General features: G+C 42.8%; 1 protein-coding gene across 1 annotated transcript in view; it reads left to right on the top strand.

Moving 5' to 3' along the window:
• LOC104830852 (neuronal acetylcholine receptor subunit alpha-7-like) overlaps positions 1-22,661 on the top strand; it is a 66,168-nt gene extending 43,507 nt beyond the window's left edge. The window contains exons 7-10 of the mRNA XM_010566027.1: positions 680-874; positions 2,174-2,260; positions 16,414-16,523; positions 21,655-22,661. Coding sequence (XP_010564329.1) covers positions 680-874; positions 2,174-2,260; positions 16,414-16,523; positions 21,655-22,176 — 914 coding nt within the window. The 3' untranslated portion in view covers positions 22,177-22,661. The remainder of the gene's footprint in view (positions 1-679; positions 875-2,173; positions 2,261-16,413; positions 16,524-21,654) is intronic.
• The last annotated feature ends 881 nt before the right edge of the window (positions 22,662-23,542 follow it).

Raw genomic sequence — 23,542 nt, 5'->3', positions numbered from 1 at the left:
ATGTATAAGAGAATGATAGAAAAGTAAGAACTGGTGATACTTGTCACACAGATCTTCTGCATGGGCTAGAGAACATGATGTCAGCTTTTTGTCACCATTCCCTGGATGCAGGAAGGCAGAATGTATTTTTTACTGAGTTAATCTTTGGCCACTGCTTGCAAATCTTTTCTTATTGAGGTTCAGATGCTCCAAACAGTCTTGATCTGGCTCAGATGAGCTTCCTTGGCTAAGCCAGGTTCTAATGACTCAGACGGCATGAAAATAAACCCTAGAAAACACAGAAGGTGAACTAGGAACAGCAGACATCTTGCACTGTCGCCTCAGACATTGCTGAAGACACTGACACACTAAAGTTACCTTGGCTCATTTAACCCTGTAGTGATGTATTTCAGCTTTCAAACAACATTGAACTGAAGCATATTGTCCTTGTCCCCTTTATTCATCCATGTGTGCATTATTGGCCACAAGTGTCAGAAAATTACTTTTGCCTGGTAACTGATTTGGGGGTGTCTTTTCTCCCTTATCAATTGCCACAGTACACTTCAAAGCGCTCTTCAACAAACAATGTGTGGCGGAGGTGCCACACATTGTCTCATAAATTTTTAGTTCTTGGCCCATTCTGAGGGGTCACCCAGGAGTCCTGCACCTCTCCCCACTGCTCTGATCTTCCTCTCTGCAGGTGTCCCAGGAAAGAGGAATGAGATGTACTATGAATGCTGTAAAGAACCATACCCAGATGTGACGTACACCATCACCATGCGCCGACGCACCCTCTACTATGGCTTGAACTTACTTATTCCCTGCGTTCTCATATCTGGCTTGGCACTGCTTGTTTTCCTTTTGCCAGCTGATTCAGGGGAGAAGATTTCTTTAGGTAAGTGCTAAAGAATTAATTTCTTTTGTAAGCACTTCCTATAAAATGGAAAATAAATATCTCATGGCACTTGATAAATAAAGATTTCCCTGGAGGAGCAATAGAAGCACTTGTTTGGTTGCAGAAGCCAGGGTAACAGCTTTCTGTATGGCATTCACATAACCTGTGCTAAATACTTCTCAAATCTTTTGGATTTTACCCTGGGATGAGGTAGAACTTGTTGCTGGCACAGGCAGCAGTGAGAGTACTCTGTCATCCCTGTTGTTCTGTTCTTTAGTATGTCTCAATGCATTTCACAGCTGATTAACTCTGTTTTTCAGATAGGACTTACTAAGACATAGAGAGTGAAGGGCTGTAGGCAGCAGCAGCTGGGCATTGGATTTTCACCTTCCAAGTTCAGCTCCCAAACCACCAAGCCATGAGTCCCCCCCGAACGCAAAGCAGTAACAGCCAAGGAAGGGCTAAATGAGGTTTACCATTTTGTGTGTCAATAGAGACAGGAAGGGTGTTTCCAAGAGAAGACAGGGGAGAGTTGGAAATACACAAGGCTGGCCCAGATGAGACCCTAAGAGTTAATTGTGCACCATTCCAAACAGGATAGAGACCTTTAAATCATATGAAGTGCCCTCAGTGTTAGTAGAACAATCAGGAATCTGAGCAGCCTGTCTTACAAGAAGTAAAACACAGGCTATGGGGGATACAAATGCTGTCTATGAAAGATAGGATGGAGACAAGGAAAAGCGTTATTTAAGCTGAAGTACGATGTTAACACAAAAATAGGAGATAATGCTCCTGTATCAACCTTATGATTTCTCAGTACCAGGGCAGTTAGGTTTAGCAACAGTCTTTCCAGATAGAACAAAGAGATTCTTAAAAACAGACTACAGCTCTTTACGGGGTGTTATATAATATGCAATAACCAAAAACTAGACTCATGTCTGTGCAAATCTCTCCTAGCACTTAATAACCATCTGGGCTTTGTTTGCGCTATGTTTTGGAAAAGCAATGTAGTTTACCAGTTCTGCAAGCTTCATTTCACTCGGCAGGAAAGATTTCTCCATTAATTTAAGAGGAGCAAAGGTTTGGGTGTAATTGAGAAAAGTGAAAAGACAGCAGATAAAGTTGCATCTGAAAATACTCTCCCGTTGTGGAAGTTCTCATCTGCACTGACAGACATGAAGTCATGGGTTTGGCTTAGCCATAGATTAGGACAAGGTTATATTTAACAGCAAAGACATCAGAGGAGCAGCTGCAGAGTTCATGCTCCTTATCCTTCCCCTCCATGTTCACTCCCTGCAGGTATCACTGTCCTGCTTTCCCTGACTGTATTCATGCTGCTTGTGGCTGAGATCATGCCTGCAACTTCTGACTCAGTCCCACTAATAGGTAAGTTGATTTTCTCTGCTCTGTGCACAATATATGATGATTCTCAAGAGTTGTCCAAAGCCTATTTGAGAACTGACTCTTTTTGTTACTATAGTTTTGCATTTCAGTAATGTCAGGAATAAATCTCTGTCTGGGCTTTACTGTTTGCATGTATGAAAAGAACCTACATGAGGGATACAAAAAGGCTCTGGAAATATCAGTTATCTGGTAACTGCAAGGACTGAGGGGACACAAAACCAACACACGGCATGGAGGTTTGGGTAGGCAAAGCACAAAGCCAACACCACCAGTGCACAGGCATGAGTGGGAGACTGGGATAGACAGAGCCCTGGCTCTAGATTCATTGAACCTGTCCATAAAGTCCCTTCAACAGCACTTTGGATGAAGCTGTGTGCACAGAGAGCTTTTGAAGATCTCGGTGTTGCTGGCTGGAGAAAATTCATGTTTTATTCTTCCGCATCACCCACCCTCCCTGCTGTTATGCATCTGTTCCCTGCCTGCCACCTTCTACTCTTCTCTCTACCCCAAGAGCAACACAGGATACTACAGTCAAAATTCAGATATATCACTGGAGCATTTTTAACATGTGCTGAAAACTATGGGACAGATTATCATGGTGGGAACATGGGCCAGACAGGCATTGTTACATCCTCTCTTCTCACAGGACCATCCCTTTACCTTGATCTCATGGGCCCTCAGTTTCTCAACTGTAAACTGGAGAAAACATTATTCCCTGACCTTATAGCAGGGTAGAGAAAATAAATCTGTTCTGGTTTACAAAATAAAGAAGTATGAACACCACAGGAAAACTCAGAACCTGTTTAATTACCATCTCCTGAGCTAAGGTCTATCTTTGCATACAAGTCATGACTGACGTACACATTCCAGACAGTAGAAACAAACAAAATATTCAACGATATATTTAGGTGCTGATGGAAGGTACACCTCACCATTGTATAATTAAAGCCTCACACAAGTTATATCATGAATAGGACAAAAGAGCTTTTACTTAGACAACCTCATTATCTCACTTCAAGGATTAAAACATCAGACATAACTCTGGGGAAGGAGGGTGACTATGCAACACTAAGGGCAGCAACTCCCATAAGCAAGAGTTTCTGAAAGCTTCCAAATAACTTCATCATCTTATTGAAAGTCAGCAGGACTCTTGCCTCTGAGTCACACAGGAGCTTCCAGAAAACTAACAAAACCTCTCCCTGAACATATACTTAGGACTCCACAGAGGCAGATACAATTTTAAGAGAAACTTCGTGTGTAGGAAGGAGGCACAAACCATCTTGGACCAGTCTTCACACAATTTTGCTCTGTGTAATACATAAAAAAAGCCATTTGGAATTAGTGAAGGAATGCACTTGCCTATGCCCAGTCCACTAGCTTTAAGCAGACCAGTTTCTACTGATTCAGTCCCCTATCATAGAAGGTAAGATCTGTAACAGGAAAAGCTATTGATAGTTATGTATTATTACAGATTTTTGATGCTGTAATAACAGATTAATTTCTACTTATCACAGCATCGCTATGTGAACATCACATGTCAAGAGAGGGTGAAGGGTGGTGGTGTTGGAGAACCCTTGTATCAAGTCCCCCTTCTCCACGTGAATATTGCCTCAACTATTAGAACCTCTCACATCTTTTCACTCTTTTTGAATCACAAAGTGAAGGAGATAATAAGGGACTCTTTTCTCATGAGTATGCCTCATTAACAGCATGTATTGTTGCCAGTTTTTTCCTAATGTCCAAATAATTAGAGCATATCAAATGTATTAGAAATGCACCTCTCAAAGTTGTCATGTAGGTTAAACACAGTCTGTTTCTTTCATCTGTTCATTAGACAAATTTTATATTGTGAAAAACTGTAAAAGAATAGTATTTGCACATGGATGCTTTGTAACACCCTGGAGACTGACTTCAGGTATCCAGATGATGGATGTCTAAACCAATCCTGTGGCTACTGTCATCTGATGCTTCCCTATTGCAGCCCAAAAGCAAACTGAATCTTGATACACTGAGGTGCACTGAGGCTGCATGCTTTGAAACTCAACCATTCCCATCCAATGGAATCTCCTGTTTCATAGCGTCACAAGATAGTTCATGTTGGAAAGGACCTCAGGAAGTAGAAGACTGTGTCAAAAGCCTTGCTAAAGTTGATGTAAATGACATCTACTGCTCTCCCCTTGTCTGCAAATATTGTCATTTTATTATAGAAGGCAATCATGTTGGTCAGATATGATTTATCCTTGCTAGCTGTTCACAGTCCCCACCTTCTTCCTCAAGTGTCCAGAAATGTTCCCCAAGGACTTGCTCCCCAATTTACCTAGAGACCAAAGTCAGAATGACAGGGCTGTAGTTCTGTGGATTGTCCTTTTAGACTTTTTTGAAGATGGGTGCATTGTCTGTCTTTCTCCACTTGTCAGGGATCTTACCCCATCTCCATGGCCTTGCAACAATACTCTCAGGACTCTTGGTAACACCTATCTGGTCACGTGGACTTGGGCAGGTTCAGATCTCACAATCAATCCCTAAGTCCATCCTCATCCACTGCTGGTTGCTTTCCTCATCCTTGAACAATGTCTCTAAGCACAGAGACATAGGAGACCTTGATGGCAAAAGCTGAGGCACAGTACACACTGTCTTGGCCTTATCTCTCTCTGCTGTCACTAAGTCATCCTCCCCATTCAGCAGCAAGCCCACATTTTCATTGTTCAGCTTTTTACTGTTTGTGTAGTGGTAGAAACTCTTCCTGTTGCCCTTGACTCCCTTGGCAGTCTCAACTCCTGAGCTTTAACGTTCCTGACACCAACAGTAATGCCCAGGCAATGCTTCCAAATTTTCCTTTTGCAGCCTGTCCCTGCTTTCTGCATCCCCTCCTCTTCTGCACTGGAGCTTCACCATGAGTTCCTGGCTTAGCCACACTTATCTCGTGGTGTGTTTTCTTATTTTTCTGAGTAATAGAAGAGACATCTCTTGCACTTGGAGGCTGCTGTACAGTCCTCACAGTTTTCTTGTACCGCTTTATCTTTCAGAGGTTCCTCCAGTGGGATCCCAGCTACTGCTTCCCCCCAAAATGAGAAGTCTGTTCATGTTAAGTCCAAGTTCTACAGTCTGCTGTGCTCATTCCTCACTCCCTTCATGGTCTTGAACTCCACTATTTCTTAATAACTACAGCCTAGGCTGCCAATGATTATCATGTTCCCAACCAGCTCTTCCTTGCTAGTGAAGAGCAGAGTCAGCTATGCACCACCTTTGGTTGGCCTGTCCTGTACTTGTATCAAGAAGTTATTGCTGACATTCTTCAGAAATCCTCTTGACTGCTTGCATTACACTGTGTTGCCTTTTCAGCAGCCATCAGGGAGGTCCAGGTCCCCTGTGGCAACCAGGATCTGTGATACAGAGGCTTCCCTGAGTTGCTTTAAGAAGGCCCCATCCTCATATCCACTGTGTTTGGGTAGTCTATAATGCAGTCCTACCACAGCATCAGCCTCATTGGCCTCTTCACTGAGTCTGACCCATAAGCTCTCATCCATCCCACAGAGGAGCCCCTCACATCCAAGTGGCTCCTTCACATAGAAGGCAACCCATTTGTCTTCACTGTCCATTCCCCCTAAAGAGCTTGTACCGATGCATCAGAGCACTCCGGTAGTGAGAGATGTCCCTCCACATCTCAGTTGTTCCAGCAATGTTATTGTTTAACGACCACATGCAGACTTCCAGTTGCTCCTGCATATTTACCAGACTTCATGCATCTGCTCACTCTGGAGGTGAGCCCTTCTGTCTTGTTTCACCATTCTTGAAGTCTTTTTTGCTCTGGCCACCCAGCACTATTTTCTTTCCACCCTTGTCTAGTGGAAGGTGGCCCTGCCCATGGCAGGGGGATTGAAACTGGATGATCTTTAAGGTCCCTTGCAACCCAAACCATTCTATGATTCTATGATTGCCCACTGTTTCTCCATTTAAATTTGGGCTGTAATCTCCCTTCCACAGTATTCCTAGTTTAAAGGCCTGCTCCAAACTCCTTGCTCCACTCCAAACAGGCAGGGAAAGACTGCTCACCCATTTGGCTTCTGCACCCAAACAGCCCTTGTTCAGGAAGTGCTCAAAGCTGGGCTGTGTGGTTTTGCATGATCTCGAGCTCTGAAAACCTTATCCTTACTCTAACAGGGTAGCACAGCATAATCTCTCCACAGTGATCTTATAGGTGATCCCAAATGGGGTATTTTAGCTGCTGAACTGGATATACCAGGTCATGATCACAGTTCTTCAGTGTGATCTCTTGTTCAGTTGAAAATACTCAGGAATGAGTGTGAGGAAAAGGAGGACAATTGGACAGCTTGTTCAATTTTTGGAGAATAAGCACAGTTAGTGCCAAGTTACAGGAATAAACAAATCTCCTAAAGCATGTGCTTTGAGAAGGGTGCAAGTAATTTGATCTTGAAGTGGAAAGACCCATTGCTGGTCTGCAGAAAAGCCACTGTTGCTGGTCTTCATGCAAGTGGGAGCAGAGATGCTCTGAAAACGTGACCCCATGCACTTTAAAAATCTGCATTATATTCTTAGGATCTGGGTTTTTAGGAACAAACATGCATCCACACCTAACTGGACCTGGATGAACAGTGCCAGCCTTTCTAGTACAAAACCACTAGCGCCTAATATGCTGTACCTCTTATGTTTCTCCACCTTCTGACCTCAGCTTTAACTACTGAACTGTAATAACATGGGAAATTCTCACAGCTACTGTTTGGAATATCTTTGTTGAGGGAGCAAAGGAAGGCTGGTGTAATATGACATCAAGAAAAGAACTAGCTTCTGAGGTCTGGTATATTTGCAGAGAAATGTGGAAATCATATCCTGATTCTTCTTAGTTGAGGCCACTCCCTCTTGACCTCAACTTATATTTACAGTAAATGAAGCACCTCTCAGCCTAAATAATCACAAGGAGGCAGGTGGGGCAAGAGAGGTAGAAAAAACCAAAGTGGTTCCCCTCTTCCTTGATATGTCCTCTGAATTGTTTATCTGTTCGCGAAGCTGCCCAGAGCAGAGACTTACTTCACACATGAAACTTCCCCAGACAATGGACTCCCATTTCTATGTAGCCTACTGACTGTTGTGTTAATACACGTTAAAAACAAGCCAAATTCTTTTCTGTAAAGACCAAGTAACAAAGCTTGGCCTAGAAATCAGCAGCAGGCTGCTCAACACATTTGAACACCAGGACCTTGCTGCTCCTCTACACTGCAGCATGGTGGGTAGAGCTTTCCTTTCCACAATGAGCCAGCCCCTTTCCACGCCAAGAAATGTTCCAGTTGGACAGGCTGGTCACCACATTTGCCTCCTGCTCTCATTTGGTTTTGCTGGGGCTTGCATTCACATCAGTAACTAGCCACTCCTTGCCCAGCAGCATGTCTGCTCCTGTCCTTCTCCAAGAGAGCCTCCCTTTTTGTGGGAACAAGATATTTCCAAAGCCCTGTTTTCAGCAGCATGCATATGTGTGGAGCAAGGTACCACAATCTTTCAAAAGTTGAATCCTGCCCTTCTTCAAACTCACCTGTGATGCCAAAGAAAGGAGAAGACCGGGAAGGAGAGCAAGGATGCCTCTGTTTCTGTTTAAAACTTTAACCACCCATAGCAACAGAAACGAGCTCAGCCATTTGGATCAAAAGCATTGAAGTCCCATGACATCTACAAACACGACAGTTTGGCCAGAATCCAACACAAGTCAACTAAAAGAACAAGGCTTGTTTTACTACAGGGTCCTGGAGGTCCCTCCTGGCACTTGAAATCTCTAGAGGCTAGCTCTGAAAAGACTTTCAGACCAAGACTATACAGCAGCAGCTGTGTCCTAAACTTACCCTTTCTAGTATAGCTTAATCATGCCTCACAGGAAGTGTGTCTGGCTGCACTTCTGATTTGACTTACTTTCAATTTCTCTCTTTAAAAATACTTTTATCTATGTAAGTAGACAGCTGGAGTTCATTACTTGAGGAAAGGATATACAGAAATGCACAGAACTCCAGATGTGTTACACACCTGAAATTACTGGCTTGAGTGCACTAATCACTGGGTAAAATCATAAAGCCTGTGTGAAACAGCTCACGTATATGACAATAATTGTTCTTCCTGCTTCTAAAAACCTATGCAATTATGCACAGATTTGTTTCACAGTATAAATGCCAATAGTTTCAGGGGGATTTCATGCATCTTCCTACCCCTACCACATAACACCATTGCACCCAGTGTCATGCATTACGTACTCATGTCCCACTATGTTGATTTCCTGGTTCAGTGACCAAATTGAAATTAAACAAATACTCTTATTTCAATTAGAGCTTTTGTACAAGCTCAGGTCCTGCCCACTGAAACTAAAGGCTTAGGTAATTCATCCAAGAGCAACATTTGAGGCATTTAGATCTAAACTGTAAGGGCTTTTTTTATTTCTATAAAGACAATGTGATACATGTAAATAGCAGTGGATAATCAGATCAGGTTTTGGTAATGGGTTTATGACCATCTCTGAAGAAAGGATAACTTCCTTCCTTAGGCAATAAGCATATGCCTGAATTCTTTTTTTTAAAGAGCACTGTGGCTCCCTGTTTAGTCTCCATATCCCTGACCTGCTTCATTAAACTGTGTTTTGCATTTGAAAGCAACCTTGTAATCAAGGCTAGGAAATCATGCATTAAGAAGTCACTAAGGAATGAGTTCTCCTAACTCAAGACAGATTCCTACCTGTAACTCTTCACCTTCATGACTAGCCTTTGACTAGAGCCTCCTTAAGATTACACAGTTGGTGGTTATGCTTACCCACCACCAGTGGTACCTGATAAAGCAGTGACCAGAATCTCATTCATCTTGCACTGCTGTAGGAGTGTCTTCAAAAATCAATGTCTCAATATAAGCTGCTAGTTCAGACTCACGGGCTTAAAAAAATTCAGCTCCTAATGGAATGTTTAGTTACTACCAAACCCAGCCAGTTTTTCAGAAAGACAGATCAGTCCACAGCTCATGTTAAAAAGTCAGACATGGCCAAAAGCCATTGCTCTGGAAAATTGAGAGCAACACAGTTATGAGCATAACCCGCACAGCTTCTGCACTATTCTTTCTCCCTGCCTGCAATATCACCTCCAGAGAGGGAAAACATTCAGGGCCACATGGCACGGGAAAGTTTGTTGCTGTCCCCACTTTTCCCTCTCCCTCCATGATCCTGGCTGCTTCTTTTCTAAGAAAACACCCCAGCCCTAGTAAGCAGCAGGTTCACCTCTTGTTCCACTCAGCAGTGAGACACAGGCTGTGGGGTCCCTCCTCCACCCACCCACATCCACCTTGCACTCATCTCTGGTTTACTGTGCTGCAGTCCCACCGCTGTGAGAACAGGGTGACACCATGCAGAGACAGACCCTAAAATGCTTACTTTGAAAACCCCACCCAGTTCTTTAGTCTTGTATTAGTCCAAAGCTACTGCAATCTTTGAGTTCAGGCCCCAGGTGGCACAGAAAGTACAGTCACACGGAGAAACAGCTAGGAGCACCCACAGCAGGATGCTTTGAGCTTGAGATCAAAGCTGCAATAAGCTCTGAGTTCGCTGCTCTCCCTCTACCCCACCTAGCTCTCGAGGTTGCATCACTTTCAAAGTATTTTGTCAAAGCAGATAAGGCATGCTTCTGCCCAAAAGCCAAATCTTGAAATGAAATATTCAGAACTCTCAGGCCAGTCAGATGATTTGTTTCTTCCGTAATCACTTTTTACACCTGGAAATTCAAGGCATCCCTTGCACAGAAGTGCTACATAATTTCTGGTTTTTTTCCCATGCCCAAATAAATTCAAAGTGCTGCAAATCATTATTTCCTTCAGCTCTCTCCAAAATAACACTATTGGGTTTGGATCAAGAATCTGTATTTTGCTGTAAGAGGAGTTTTATAGCAGAAAGTGTGGAATACCTGAAAGCTGGCATGTGCAGAGAGTGTTCCAAAGAGGAGCACAGGACTCATGCATATGAGGAACTGTCAGTTCTTATGACTAACATGCAGATGATGCTTGACTCCTTGGCTGGACATATCAAATGGTGCACAATAAAAATGAAGTTATCTTCACCTCCAGATAATAAACCTGCATTTCTCTTTCTTCTTTTGCTGAGCTCCTCTGTTTGCTTCTTTAAAAAATCACAAAACTTACTTGCTGCTTGGGGCTCTAATATCATGACTTATTTTCAGCTGTGTCCCCTCCTTGCCATTCTTTATCATGCCTATGTTATTTCAGTAGAATGAAGGTTTTACGGTGTACATTTGCAGCAGATGCTTGGGGTTACTTCTTACAGTTAGTCATACAGCAAACAAGACTGCAAATTACTAAGACAAGGAAGAAATATGGTTCTTTGCCACCTCCAGGAGTTACAGATTGAGTTATGAGCATAAGGCATTAGTCATTCTGACTAGAGAGAAAATGAGATTAATCTCCTGTTACATTTTCTGTCATCTGCCTGTATGTTCTCAGCTGCTGCCACTTCTCTTTGCCTTATCTTTTGATTTTGTGGAATGCTTTTCCCCTCCTCCCTTTCATGTTCCTGCCTGGTGCCTTGCTGGCACCAGGACCCTGCTCAGCCTCTTCCGTGAAACAGAAGTTCTCATTCACAGCAGCTCTTACAGTTTCATGCCCTGTGATCAATGGTGCTTTTCCCAAAGCCATGAGTCTTGGATGCTTTTTCTTTATTAAAAAAAAAGAACAGTTTTACTTTTCAAACACCCAGTTCTATTCTTCAAAAGTGCTTGGGAGGAGAAGAGTTTGAAAACACTGTGAAAACACTGCCCATGCCTTCTACAGGTATCATAACCAAAATGTAGACACAGCATCCAATCCTGAAGTCTCTCACTCTTTTAAGACATTTCATGTTTGAGGGACTAGCTGGACTGAGATGATGCTCTTTGCTTTCTACTGTCAATGAGAGCTAGTGGACAGCACACGGTGTCCCATCTTACAGCAAATCTCAACAACGGTGGAAATTGTTTTCCTGCTTACGTCCTCTTCTGTATTTCTTCGCTGTCTGTGTACAACAGTAAATCAGCCAGTGAGGGAACTTCCTACCTTTTCCTTTCCCTGGTCTCTGAGAAACTCTGCCACTACCTGCTGCAGACTGCTACAGCATCTGCCCAGCACCAGCTCTTGTCCCTGTCATAGGAGAAAAGAATCATAGAATCATGGAATCCTTTAGGTTGGAAAAGACCTTTAAGATCATCGAGTCCAACCATCAACCCAACACCAGTATGCCCATGAAACCATGTCCTGAAGTGCCTTATTTACACGTTTTTTTGAACACCTTCAGGGATGGTGACTCCACCACTTCCCTGGGCAGCCTGTTCCAATGCCTGACAACCCTTTCAGTAAAGAAATTTTTCCTAATATCCAATCTAAACCTCCCCTGGCACAACTTAAGGCCATTTCCTCTCGTCCTATCAGTAGTTACTTGATAGAAGAGATGAGCATCCACCTCACTACAACATCCTTTCAGGTAGTTATAAAGGGCTATAAGGTCTCCCCTCAGCCTCCTCTTCTCCAGACTAAACAGCCCCAGTTCCCTCAGCTGCTCCTCATAAGACTTGTGCTCCAGGCCCCTCACCAACTTGGTTGCCCTTCTCTGGACACGCTCCGGCACCTCAATCTCTTTCCTGTAGTGAGTGGCCCAAAACTGAACACAGTACTCGAGGTGCAGCCTCACCAGTGCCGAATACAGGGGAACAATCACCTCCCTGCTCTGGCTGGCCACACTATTTCTGATACAGAAGTGTGGTTGGAAGCCCCTCTACTGGTGTCAGAGGTTTCCTGCATCCTCCTCAGGCTTCAGTTCATTAACCTGGACCATTTCCAGAAGGGGAAGCAGTGAATATCTCATTCTGTACATGCTCTGGGGCATTTCTACCATTTTCTGAGAGTTCACCAGAAGCACAAAGCGCTCAGCACTGAATGGCTGAAATGACCTGACTTAAAGCAGCTCTACACCAGTCCATCATTTCACATGCAAAACCTGACATTTTCTGCAAAGAAGGAATACAAACAAGAACACCAATGGGAGGTATCCAACTTGATCACTGTGAATACCTGAGCACGACACACTCCTCCTTCCCCCACTATTTCATAGGAACAACAGGACTGTAACTGGTCACAATGAAGAAGCTCTGCTTTTCCTATGATTAACTGTATTAACAAATCTTGGTAATATACTGCTTTCTCAGTCAGTGTTCTGTGATAAAATCAACAAAGCAAAGCACGCATCTGGAATCATCTTGCTCTTCTCAGTGTTTCTGTTTTATTTACCTTTCTCCTAATCAGTCCTTAAAGTTAATCCAGTTCCACTCAAGCAGTGGATCTTCCAAAATATCTCTAAAATAACCCTAAGGTGCTTCTCTAACACCAGATAGTGGCACAGAAGGTCCAAAAATGGTACTGGAAGCCCCTCAAGTTATGAATTGCAAGTCATTGCCATCCTTTAGATACAGGTGATGCCAGACAATGCCTGCAAGAACAAATAGCTTTTGCCACTGTTTTTTTAAAAAGACTTACTGGATATCTGTGGTTGTATTAGATCCATATATGCTATGACAACAGGACCTGAACATCTTCTGACAGTGCTGAGACAAAAGCTGACAACTCCCAGATGTTAAAACAGCTGTCCAGGTAGTGTGTTACATCATGCCTTCTTTGATAAACAATGGGAAGAAAATCAATTGTAGAAGCACAAATACTTCATACAACTTGAAAGAGATCAACCCAGCACCCAAAACAGCATTTCTGTTCACACAGAACTGCTGAAGAAAGCAGCATGTAGATTTGAAAACACATTAAGAGCATCTAGCAGTGACCAGTGCAGACCTTGATATCCATGGGGAATGCTGCTGTGTAAGGCACATTGAGGGGCTCCAAACACAGGTCTTCTGGTCCCTTTTCCTGGCTTGTGGCAGCTGGCCAGGGCAGAGAGTGTGAATGAGCCAGTTCCCCTCCAGAAGGGGTCAGTCACTTCCCAGCTGTGCCTTGGAGCAGCTGACTACAGCAATTGGGCCCCTGCTCTTTCAAATGTACTCCAGTCTGAGACTGCTGTTCCTGACACTGCCCATGGTGAAGTAGTTTGTTAAAGCCTCCAAGCTGAAAATGAAAGGGGCTGAATGTCTGTGTAAAATCGAATTTCCATTTACCCCTGCCAACAGACACATGTGGGGGTAGACTTTGTGGGAGTGGCAGCTTCAAAGCCCTACCTGCCTAAGTGCTGTAGGCTTTAGGATGGACCCTTAAATACTGTCAAAGAAAGTCTGGTGGCTGGGCTGTGGATGCCACTTGGGAGACCAAAGCTCAGTTCTTACTCCACTGCTTGTCTCCCCTGCCACATCTCACAGGACAGCATCCTATTTCTGTGCTCAGCAACATCAGTGGCGGCCCAGGAGTAGAGTTTGCTAATTCAGGGCTACGTGGGGCTAGGGTAGGGTGAGTGAAGACTTCAGTCCCATGGCTCCAAGGAAAGTATTATCCACGCACATTGTATCTTGATCCTTTCAGCAGCTACGCTCCTCTCCTCACAGCGCTGCTGGAGAAGATTGAGTCATGGTCATATCAGAGTGGGTGCCAGACGTGAAAATGGACGTCAAGCCCTTGTAGCTTTCACCAAGCGATGGGTTTGATCTGGCTGGCATGAGGGCTAAAGACTGCCAGAATAGAGATGCCAAGCCAGCAGACTGGAGGAGGATTAAGCCATGGTTTTAGGGAGGAGCATGGGAGTCAGCACAGGAATCTTCCCCACCAGTTCTCCTAACTGCTGCCAGGAAAGACAGGACATAGGATTAAACCCTGGAAGGAAAGATCAGAAAATGCTGAGTGGTTATGGAAACCGTTTCAAAGCCAGCACCATTTTGCCTCATGGACTTACCCACTCAGTTCTGGGGCCTTTCCTTCCTTTACAGGTGAACTGTCACTGAACCCAGGCCCAGCTAGGTCTTGGCCATCCCTGCCTGTGGCTCTGCCCCAGTGCAAGGTCTGGATTGCAAGCACAGAGTCATGTTGTCAATCAAAGAGTCCCATGTCTGGAAGATCTAGCAATTCCGTTGTAAACAATGGCTACTAGGTCTACCTTGTCTTGCCACAGAAAAGGAGGCAACAGCCTTCATCATATCTCCAACTAGAGAAGTGAAAGGCTAACGTGACAGGTGTGCCAGCCTTTGCTACTTCCTTTCTCCCCTTTCATTGCTTGTTCTTCAGGGCTGGCAAAACCCAGCCATAGAGTAGGTCTGTGCTGCTCCAGGGCTTTGGGTCATTCTGCCTCTGAAATGAATACAGCACCTGCACCTACCAGGGCTGCGTAAGTCTACCTGCCAGTTCTCATTTCACAGATATCTTGTGACATTTGATTGCCTGAAACTGATAATAGGGCTGAAGTACTATGCCCTATTTCCTCCATCCTTACTTTCCAACTGAAAACCTCACTGTACCTTGAACAGAAGCACCCCCCCCGCGCCCCCCACCACCACCACAAAATGCAGGTGATGCACACCCAGCCATCTTTCTTGCCTATCACCAGGCAAAAACATAAAACACCTTTCTTTATGGGTCCAGAGGTCCCCTACAGTTCCCAGTCTGTTCCTGAGAGAACAGTTTTCCCTGTTTACTAGCAGGGCTCCATGGCAGTTTCCTGACCTTTGGTCCTTGTCTTACAGCAGAAAAAACTGAGAATGTGAATTCCTCTGCAAATCATTGGCTGGGATCTTGAGTCAGATGATACCAAGCTGTTTCAAAGTTCAGCCAGGTGACTAATTTTCCAAGGATCTGTGAAAAATCCTAGCCAAAGCCATTTTAAATGGACCACTTCAGGCCTTTGAAGTCTGGTGGCATCAAAATGTGTAGAATTTATGGAATTTGTTTAGTGACTTATGGCAGTAATTAAACCAGTGATATCAACACTGCTGTGTTTCTTTTATATGGGGCATACTGGAATCAGATCAGACAGCTTCCCTGAAACCTGAGTTCCTGGTTTGCTCTGCTTCTGCCTGGCTGTTGGTTCTGTTCTCTCATGACTAAGTGCAACAGAGACCTTTCAATTCACCTCACGCTCGGGACTATTCTTCTAATCCAGCTGCATAATTCATTTTGCCACAGAAAGCCATGCCTACCTCTTGAAGCAATTGCAGCATTGGTTTCAGGAAGGTGTGAGAACCTCATTATTATTAACAAGCTTTTTGCTGCTGAGGCAGTAGGAATTGGTATTAAGAAATTGAGCCGGAACAAAACTTGCCTTGGAGCTTGTATTGAATTTTTTACTTTTCCTGCAAGGTGCAGGAGGGAGGGCAGGGAGTAGGAGGAGGCTGCAGTCTTGGGCAGTGTCACATGCTCTCCCACATCGGCCCTTTGTATCAGCCAACAATAACGCTCCCTGGTATTTTGCCACAGCAGCCTTCAAATGTCATTAGCCCTGTGGGTAATTCTGCTTCACACTCCAGTGCATCAACGTCAATCCTGGCATGAGGAAGCTGTACTGCCACTTCAGAGATAAGGTTTCAAGTCTGAGTTCTAGCTTTCAAGATCTTGATTTCTCTCCTGCATGGCAGGCTTAAATTCAGCAAGGGTGTAGTGTGCTTTCGTAGGAACTAAAAGAAGTGGTCTTGAGGTCTGAGAAGGGTGATGAAAAATATGCCTAACCTCTTGTGAGCAGTGGTGGGGCAAGGAAGGAGGTCTGATGACACTGATGGGGTCCAGTGACACCACAAGGACAGCATTTCCCTCCAGCACCTTTGCTGGTACTGCAGGGTGGCGCAGGACTGGTGATGCTGATGTTCAGTGGGTCTGGTCAGCTCAACTTCTTGCTGTCCTGGCAGCCAGCATGGAGCTGGTCCTTAGCAGTAGGCCCTATATTCCTCTCTGGGATAAAAAAACAAACAGTTTATGCCTTTCACTGGTTCTAGCCCTTCCCTTGCTGGAGAGGAGGGAGCTGAGCAGATACACTGAAAACCTCAAAGGCCTCAAATGTTCCAGTGTGAAGGACGAGAGAGAAGGATGTTTGAATGTGATGCAGAGCTTCTCAAATGTAGATCTTGAGGCATGGCCAAGGAATATTATTTGCCTTTTGTTTGTTTTTTCCCCTCCTAACCAAGTCCTCCTTTTAATTACAGCTCAGTATTTCGCTAGCATCATGGTCATCGTTGGTCTGTCTGTGGTGGTAACAGTGCTGGTTCTGCAGTTTCACCATCATGACCCGCAAGGAGGAAAGATGCCCAAATGGGTAAGCAGATTTGATGGTAAATATTCAACAGCCAACTGAAAGAAAAAAATAATCTAAAAGCTATAGTAAACTAATTATAGATGAAGGTCAGAATTTGTTCCCCATTAATCTGAAGAGTCAGCTACAGACGGTATGTTTGACACTTAGGTTTGCTATTGGAGGGAAAGAACAAGCACACTAAATTAGGTTTTCTATAAAACCAGTATCTGATATTTGGGGTTTTTATTTAAACTTACAATAGGGTTATTGAGTCATGGCAGAGTAATCTTGCTCAGCACCCACTTTACAAGTGCTAACCCCATGGGCAACACCTTTGATTTCTTATCCAGCACGACACCAGTACTGATAAAACGTGACATTTCAAAGCACTAAACAAACACTTACTGGTCTCTGCTGGGCAGTTTGTCTGCTTTGTTCCCTTACAGAGGTTCTCACTGCAGTTCATGACAGAGCTGTAATCTCCCAAAACAAAGACAGGAGGTGAAGCCAATTTACTTCTGTCTTGCAACTGTTCTAGTTATGAACTGGCTCCGCAAGTTGCTGGAAGATTAGGAACTCCAATACTTCAGTGTAGTGAGGGTGTTGAACGCCGAACCCAGCTATGCTTCTCACAGCTTGGAGCTTACCACCAGCAGAAAAAGAAAGGCAACGCTCTTGGACTCAGTCTGACTCAGGCTAAGGAGACCCGTGGACTTTCGTGTCTTGGAAATCTGCCTTCTGCTGAAGCCACATCCACTTGTCTGTATGGAAAAACAATTTTGTCTGGTGCCATCTGATCAATTCTCAGTGCATTAGCATGTGTTCTCCCTCTTTTCTCTACAGCAGCAGTCTCTGTTAGCCCAGTGAGGTCTGGCACCAATGCCAGCTGACTTTCAGAAAGAATGTGTTTTCTTTAGATTTTCAAGTTAAAAGAAAACGATACTTTTTTTTCTCTTCTTTTCCTAAGAATAGATTTTAGAATAAGCAAGGTATGCTTTGTATTTACAAAAAGAACAGGAATGAAAGCAGAAGCAGGTACAAATAGTCAACTGTCCACCCACCGTGGTTTCACAGAAGTCTGGTTGTACAGCATCCTCTGGTATCTCATTCACCACATTTGTCATGCTAGACAATTATCCTGACATGATGTTGAATCATGTCATCCTGAGTACAGACAGTTTTCTAATTTAGCCTCTCTAAAAATGAACTGCAGCATCAATGCAAATTAAAAAAAGAAGTCCAGTAGAATTAAGCATATTAACAATTATTTCTTGCAGTGCTGTATCTTAAAATCATCTTACTTTCAAGACAGCAGAGCACATGAATTCTGGATGAACCCGCATGTAAGCAGGACCTGAGGGCACAAATCTGGGTAAACTTGCTTCAGATTTGTACATGGACAGCGTATGCAGCAGCATAATAGTCCCCATGGACAATTTTATTGTTTCATCTGCTTTTTGAGGAGCCTAGACACAATGGCATATGTTAAATCTGCTCACAGGCCCTGCAAGTCAGTTCCTGCTCTCTATCAGTGTCTTACTGTCTTGGCTGGAAACACAGCATGCAACAAATTCTCATTTTTGAGGAACCTTGTTCAATGATTGGACAGCTGAACCGGCATACATTAAAAAAATACCATCAGGAAGCAAAGAGTGTGGAAAGCATTACTGGGAAGCGTAGATGACAGACTGAAAGCTGTAGACCAGGCAAGCTGACAGGGCTGAGCGATCTTAAGAGAAAAAGGGTGAATGCCAAGTGTGTAGAGAAGAGGCTGACCCCACAAAAGTGGCACTAGTCCTCTGCAAGGCACAGGCAAGACTCAGTCATTAGGATTCATGGCAAAGTCTTCATTTTAATTTTTTTTTTCCTGTCGACCTATGTCACGTGTTTCATACAGAGACACCCTGAAAAATTTTTGGTCAATAAAAACCAGGAATCCAAGATAGCCATCTGCAGAAAGGAGGAAATTGCTTACCTGAAATTTGCTCTCTGCAGTTACCAGTCCCAGAAGATACCCCTACCACCTACTTACTCCCCACACCCTCCTTATCCTGGCAGAGTCAGACATGAGTTTATTGCAAAGCACTAACCCTGATTAATTGGATATTGTTACAGGATTGTTCTCACCTCCTGCTTAAATGGAATTAGCTGCTGGAGTAAGTTGCAGGGGAAGGCATTGGGCTTGTGTGGGAGCAGTTCCAGACCTAGAAGATTTATCTTACCACATTACCTAAACACTCACTTTCTAAACTATTTAGAGTTGAGCAGCCTCTTTTCCCTTCCTCTCAAGGGCTCTGTGCCTGGCCTTTGAATCAGAGGAAAGAGGACGTGTGCATATCAGTATTTAGCCTCTCTGTAGGTGCTCATTTCTTCCCTTACTCCACTGCTGAAAATTGTGCCTTCCTTTCTATTAATCTTTGATGACTTACTAAAGCCAACTTTTTCCAAGAGGTTTTAAATCCAAGGTGTTCTGTCAGACCATTTGTTAGCTACTCATTTGAGAAGTGAGAGCTGCTGACTACTTAATATTTTTGATGATGTCTGCTGAGCTAGCATGGAAAAGAGCACTAAAGAAGGTCCAGCTAAGGAGCAGTTTGGGAGTGGATAACATCAGGCATGGGTAACAGCTCCATCACCTATCTCTGCTGACAACCAAGACTGTTGCACAGGTGAGAGATATGGAGAGACCAAGCATAGAGAGAAGAAAGAATTTTGTGGGAAAAGGCAAGAGCACTTTGGCTCTTTGCTGTGCCTAAATCAGGTTCATTATGTTTCAGGCTTTTCTTTTGATGTGCTTTGAACCTGGACATGCACAGATTTGCTCATGGACAGCTGATGCCCCTGCTCAGGACAGCTTTAACTGGAGACTCCCCTCTGGATTAGGACAGGCAGGTGGCTGTGATGGGAGCTAGAAATACAGCTGTATTATGGTTAGGGGGGGACCTCCGAGGTTAGGATGTTGAACTCTGAGGGCAACTGTACCTATGTCCTTTCTTCACAGAAACCCAAATATCATAACACAGGTGAGAACATACCATCATGCCTGGGCTGTTTTCCAACAACCCCTATGCTGCAGCTGTCTCCTAAATTAATTGGTATGACAAGAACAGATTGATGCCTGAGTGTTTGTGTTTTCAAGGAAACAGGGCATTTGGAAGTTCAAGCAAATTAAAAGTTGTATTGCTGTCTTCTGTGTATTTATCATTCTATGGAAAATGGGTTTGGCTATATTTATAAATGTAATTTCCCTAAGCAATAAACACTTTGTCTTGAAAGAAAAAGTAGCATTCCTGTAGAATAGATCTTTTCCACCTCACATCTCCTTCCAGAGCTAAGGCAGACATATTAAGATTTTCGAATAAGAAAGTTTTTCTGGCTTAGTATCTTGGAATTTCACAGTACTGAGAATTAATGTCTCTCTCCCTTTTGCCACTGACACTGTTGAAATATTCCTAGCAATTAAGACCTTTATTATGTTCCATTTTATGTCCATAAGCAGTCAGAGGACATTGTAATTAAGTAAGTTCAATTAAATGCAGGATCGACTTTTTAGGCTGCTATGTTATAGTTTTCTATTTGTCTGTGGTGACCACAGAGGAAATAATGAAATATTTAAAGACCCCAATGAAAAGACAACAATATGAATCACAGGAAAATAGTCTTTCAGGAGGAAGAAGAAAAGATTCATCAGTGGGAGAACAGCAGAAAGGCTCACAGAAAATGGCATGGGGCTGTGACCCAGAAGACCTCACACTGCAGAATTTAAAAATTGTGTAACCATCTTCCACTGGTCATTGGTTTTGCTTTTACAATTATTATTCCCACCTGTGGTAATTAATGCTGCCTCCTTTCTGAAATTATGCTTGTCATTACAGCAGCAACTCAAAGTGCTAGCTGTAATTTCCCCATCCCTGCATCTGTACTGTGCAAACACAGAAGACAATTCATCCCGCTTCTAAAACAACCTTGGAGGCAAAGTGTGGTCCTGAGTCAAACATGGCCGAAGTGACTGGAGCAAGATCACACAGGGGAGCCTGGGCCAAGGCTCAGAACTGAAACCAAAGACCACGTCTGTTCTCTCCTCGACATCAGATTATTTGACTTGCAACCAGAATGATAAAGTCATTAAAGAGGCCACCAATCAGAGGGACTCTCACAAGCACATTGCAAATGTCCATTTTGTATATACAGTACCTGAAGGACTTTATAATTACAAGATTTTACTGATTTAGGTTGCTGCTTTTCACACAAGATGTTACTGATTTCACAGCCTTTTTACTGCCTTTCACAGCAAACAATGTTAACAATAAGAATCATAGCAGGCTCAGATTTCAGACAAGACATCTGAAGATCAATTCATGTGGAAAAAATGCTGAATGCGCTTTCTGAAGTTAGCCCATTTGATGACCTTGACAAGAAACATATGGGGCACAATCTGCCATGTGCAGGTTAGAGCGCTCTCATGATGCACCAGAGCAGTTGTACACCAAAGCACAGGGAAATGACAGCAGTTTATAATAGCATTCAGATTTTGAACTGCCCAATTTAATTGATTTACTACTATTCTTTTGAAAAAAGGCCTGCTGTGTTATGTGGCTGAACTCTTCAAATGGCTTTCAAATTAAAAAAAAAAATAAAAATCAACCAAGGCTATTTATTTAGACTTAAATAATAGAGATGGAGGTGGAGAATGTGCTAAAAACAGCTGTTAGTCTGTTGTATTGGTTTTTTCCCAGCAGAATCTAAACATTGGCCCTCGAAATATTTAAGTGTATTTCTTTCCATGCTATCTGAGAAATGGTTGAAAATCATGCAGCCAATTTTGTGCCCTCTGCTCAATTACAGAGATCTGGGATTGTTTGCTAAAGATCAAGAATCATATTGTAAAGTAAGAGTTTACATTGCTTTTGCTTTATAAGCTAAGTGGGCATTGAACACCTCTATGTTCAAGACATATCCAAAAAAAGGTCATTCTTGGGAAGAAGCCAGACCCCCAAAAACCCCATTTGAAAGCAGATAGCTGGAAAACACAGAGAGCAGTCAGTTTTTCTAAAGGACCATACAGACTAGCTACAATAGTCATTAAATGTTTCAGGAACTTTTAAAATGCAGAAGAGTTCCCTTTATTTCTATTTTGATCACTCTCTTTCAGGTCCGTGTCATTCTGCTGAATTGGTGTGCTTGGTTTTTACGAATGAAAAAACCTGGGGAAAAAGTAAAGCCTCTCTCTTGCAAATACAGCTATCCCAAGGAGCATCTGAGTGTAAACAGCATGGAGATGAATGTTCTACCTGGGCACCAGTCCAGCAATGGCAACATGATCTATAGCTACCACACAATGGATAATCCATGCTGCCCCCAGAAGAATGATCTGGGTAGCAAGAGTGGAAAGATTACTTGCCCCTTACCAGAAGATATGGAGCTTGTTCAAAAGAAAGCTTTAATGGATACTATTCCAGTGATTGTGAAGATCCTGGAGGAAGTTCAGTTCATAGCAATGCGCTTCAGGAAACAAGATGAAGGTGAAGAGATCTGCAGTGAGTGGAAGTTTGCAGCTGCTGTCATAGACAGATTATGCCTGGTTGCATTTACCCTTTTTGCCATCATTTGCACATTTACAATACTCATGTCTGCTCCAAATTTTATAGAAGCTGTTTCAAAGGATTTTGCATAAGGATTTCAAAGATGAGCACGATAATTTAAAAGTTAGTATTGCCAGTAATTTTGCTAGGTAATTTAACTCAAATAGAGAAGTGTACTTATATGTGCTAACATACACAGATGGGGATGAAAATAATTTCAGGAGGTAATTATTCCTGATGTTAGTGATTCTAGTTACTGAATAGTAAACATATTGAGCTCTGTTACTTATTTCATAGACTAGTGCCCTGCGTAATTATATCATGATCTGTGACAAATGATAGACAAGAATTCAAATCTACAATATTACAAGTTAACAGTAGTATCTATGTGTTACTATGAATTTGTGAACCTTTAGATACTGTTATTAATTTAAATGGCCATTGTTGACTATAAGCTTTACAGCATTTTGTTGTTTTCAGTATATTTGTGGTTTACCATTTTTGTTTATTGTGGCTGTGACATTCACTTCTCTGATTAGACAGACATATGTCCACAGTCTTTTGATCCTGTATATTGTATTTATGAAAATAAACTATCATCATGTTAGCTCTTACTAGTGCATTGACTGGAATGTTTTCTCAGTAAATATGTTAACAGAATGTATTTTGCCTAGAATATCACTTTTTTTTTCTCTTTAATTAGGAAATGTTGGTTGTGAGGTTGGAAAAAAAATTCATTCTCCATGCTGACAATCATATATATCATTAATGGTGCCTTCTTAGCTCTCCCGCTGCTTAACTGTTGCTGTTATCTTGAAACTCTACTTAATTTGAAATATCCCTGATCTCCTGGGACAAGGTTGCCAACCTAACACTAACTCTGTGTAATTAGGACAAAAATCTTATCTCTGCATAATGTGTAGGAAATTTGCCACTGATTTCACTGGGCTCAGATTTCATATTTAGTCTACACCACTAAAGTAGTACTTTTGGAAAATTCTGTTAGTACAGTCCCCTTTCCAATTGGGTCAGTATGGCTTTGTTAAAAGGAGAGTGTAAAAGACTAATTTCACTTTGCTTTATTTTAATGTAGCAATGTTTATTATCAATTTGCTGTCCATAAGTACCCTGATATAATCTCTATATATTACTTAAAAATAATCCAGTTATGCTAATTCCCTGGAAGATCAGGACTAAAAAGCATCATTCTCAACAGCAGCTTCTTTCCATTCAGTACTGTGAGTGGGAATGACACCTCTGTTTGTGTGGTTTTATTTTGCTCACTGAGCACAGCAGAGCTACAAAAGGACATGGTCTGATGTAGACACCTTTCCTCTTTGGGCTAATGCAGCACTTCTCTGAATGTTCACTAAAAGAAAACAACAACCTATTATCTTCTCTGACTGACTTTCAACTTTCTGTTCTTCCAGTGTTTGTGTACCAAAATCAAGATTTCCC

The sequence above is a fragment of the Haliaeetus leucocephalus genome, unplaced genomic scaffold, assembly GCF_000737465.1.
Source record: "Haliaeetus leucocephalus isolate CR32 unplaced genomic scaffold, Haliaeetus_leucocephalus-4.0 Scaffold201, whole genome shotgun sequence".
Taxonomy (NCBI): Eukaryota; Metazoa; Chordata; class Aves; order Accipitriformes; family Accipitridae; genus Haliaeetus; species Haliaeetus leucocephalus.
Note: the sequence above shows the minus strand (reverse complement) of the source record. Positions and strands in the feature narration are given on the sequence as shown.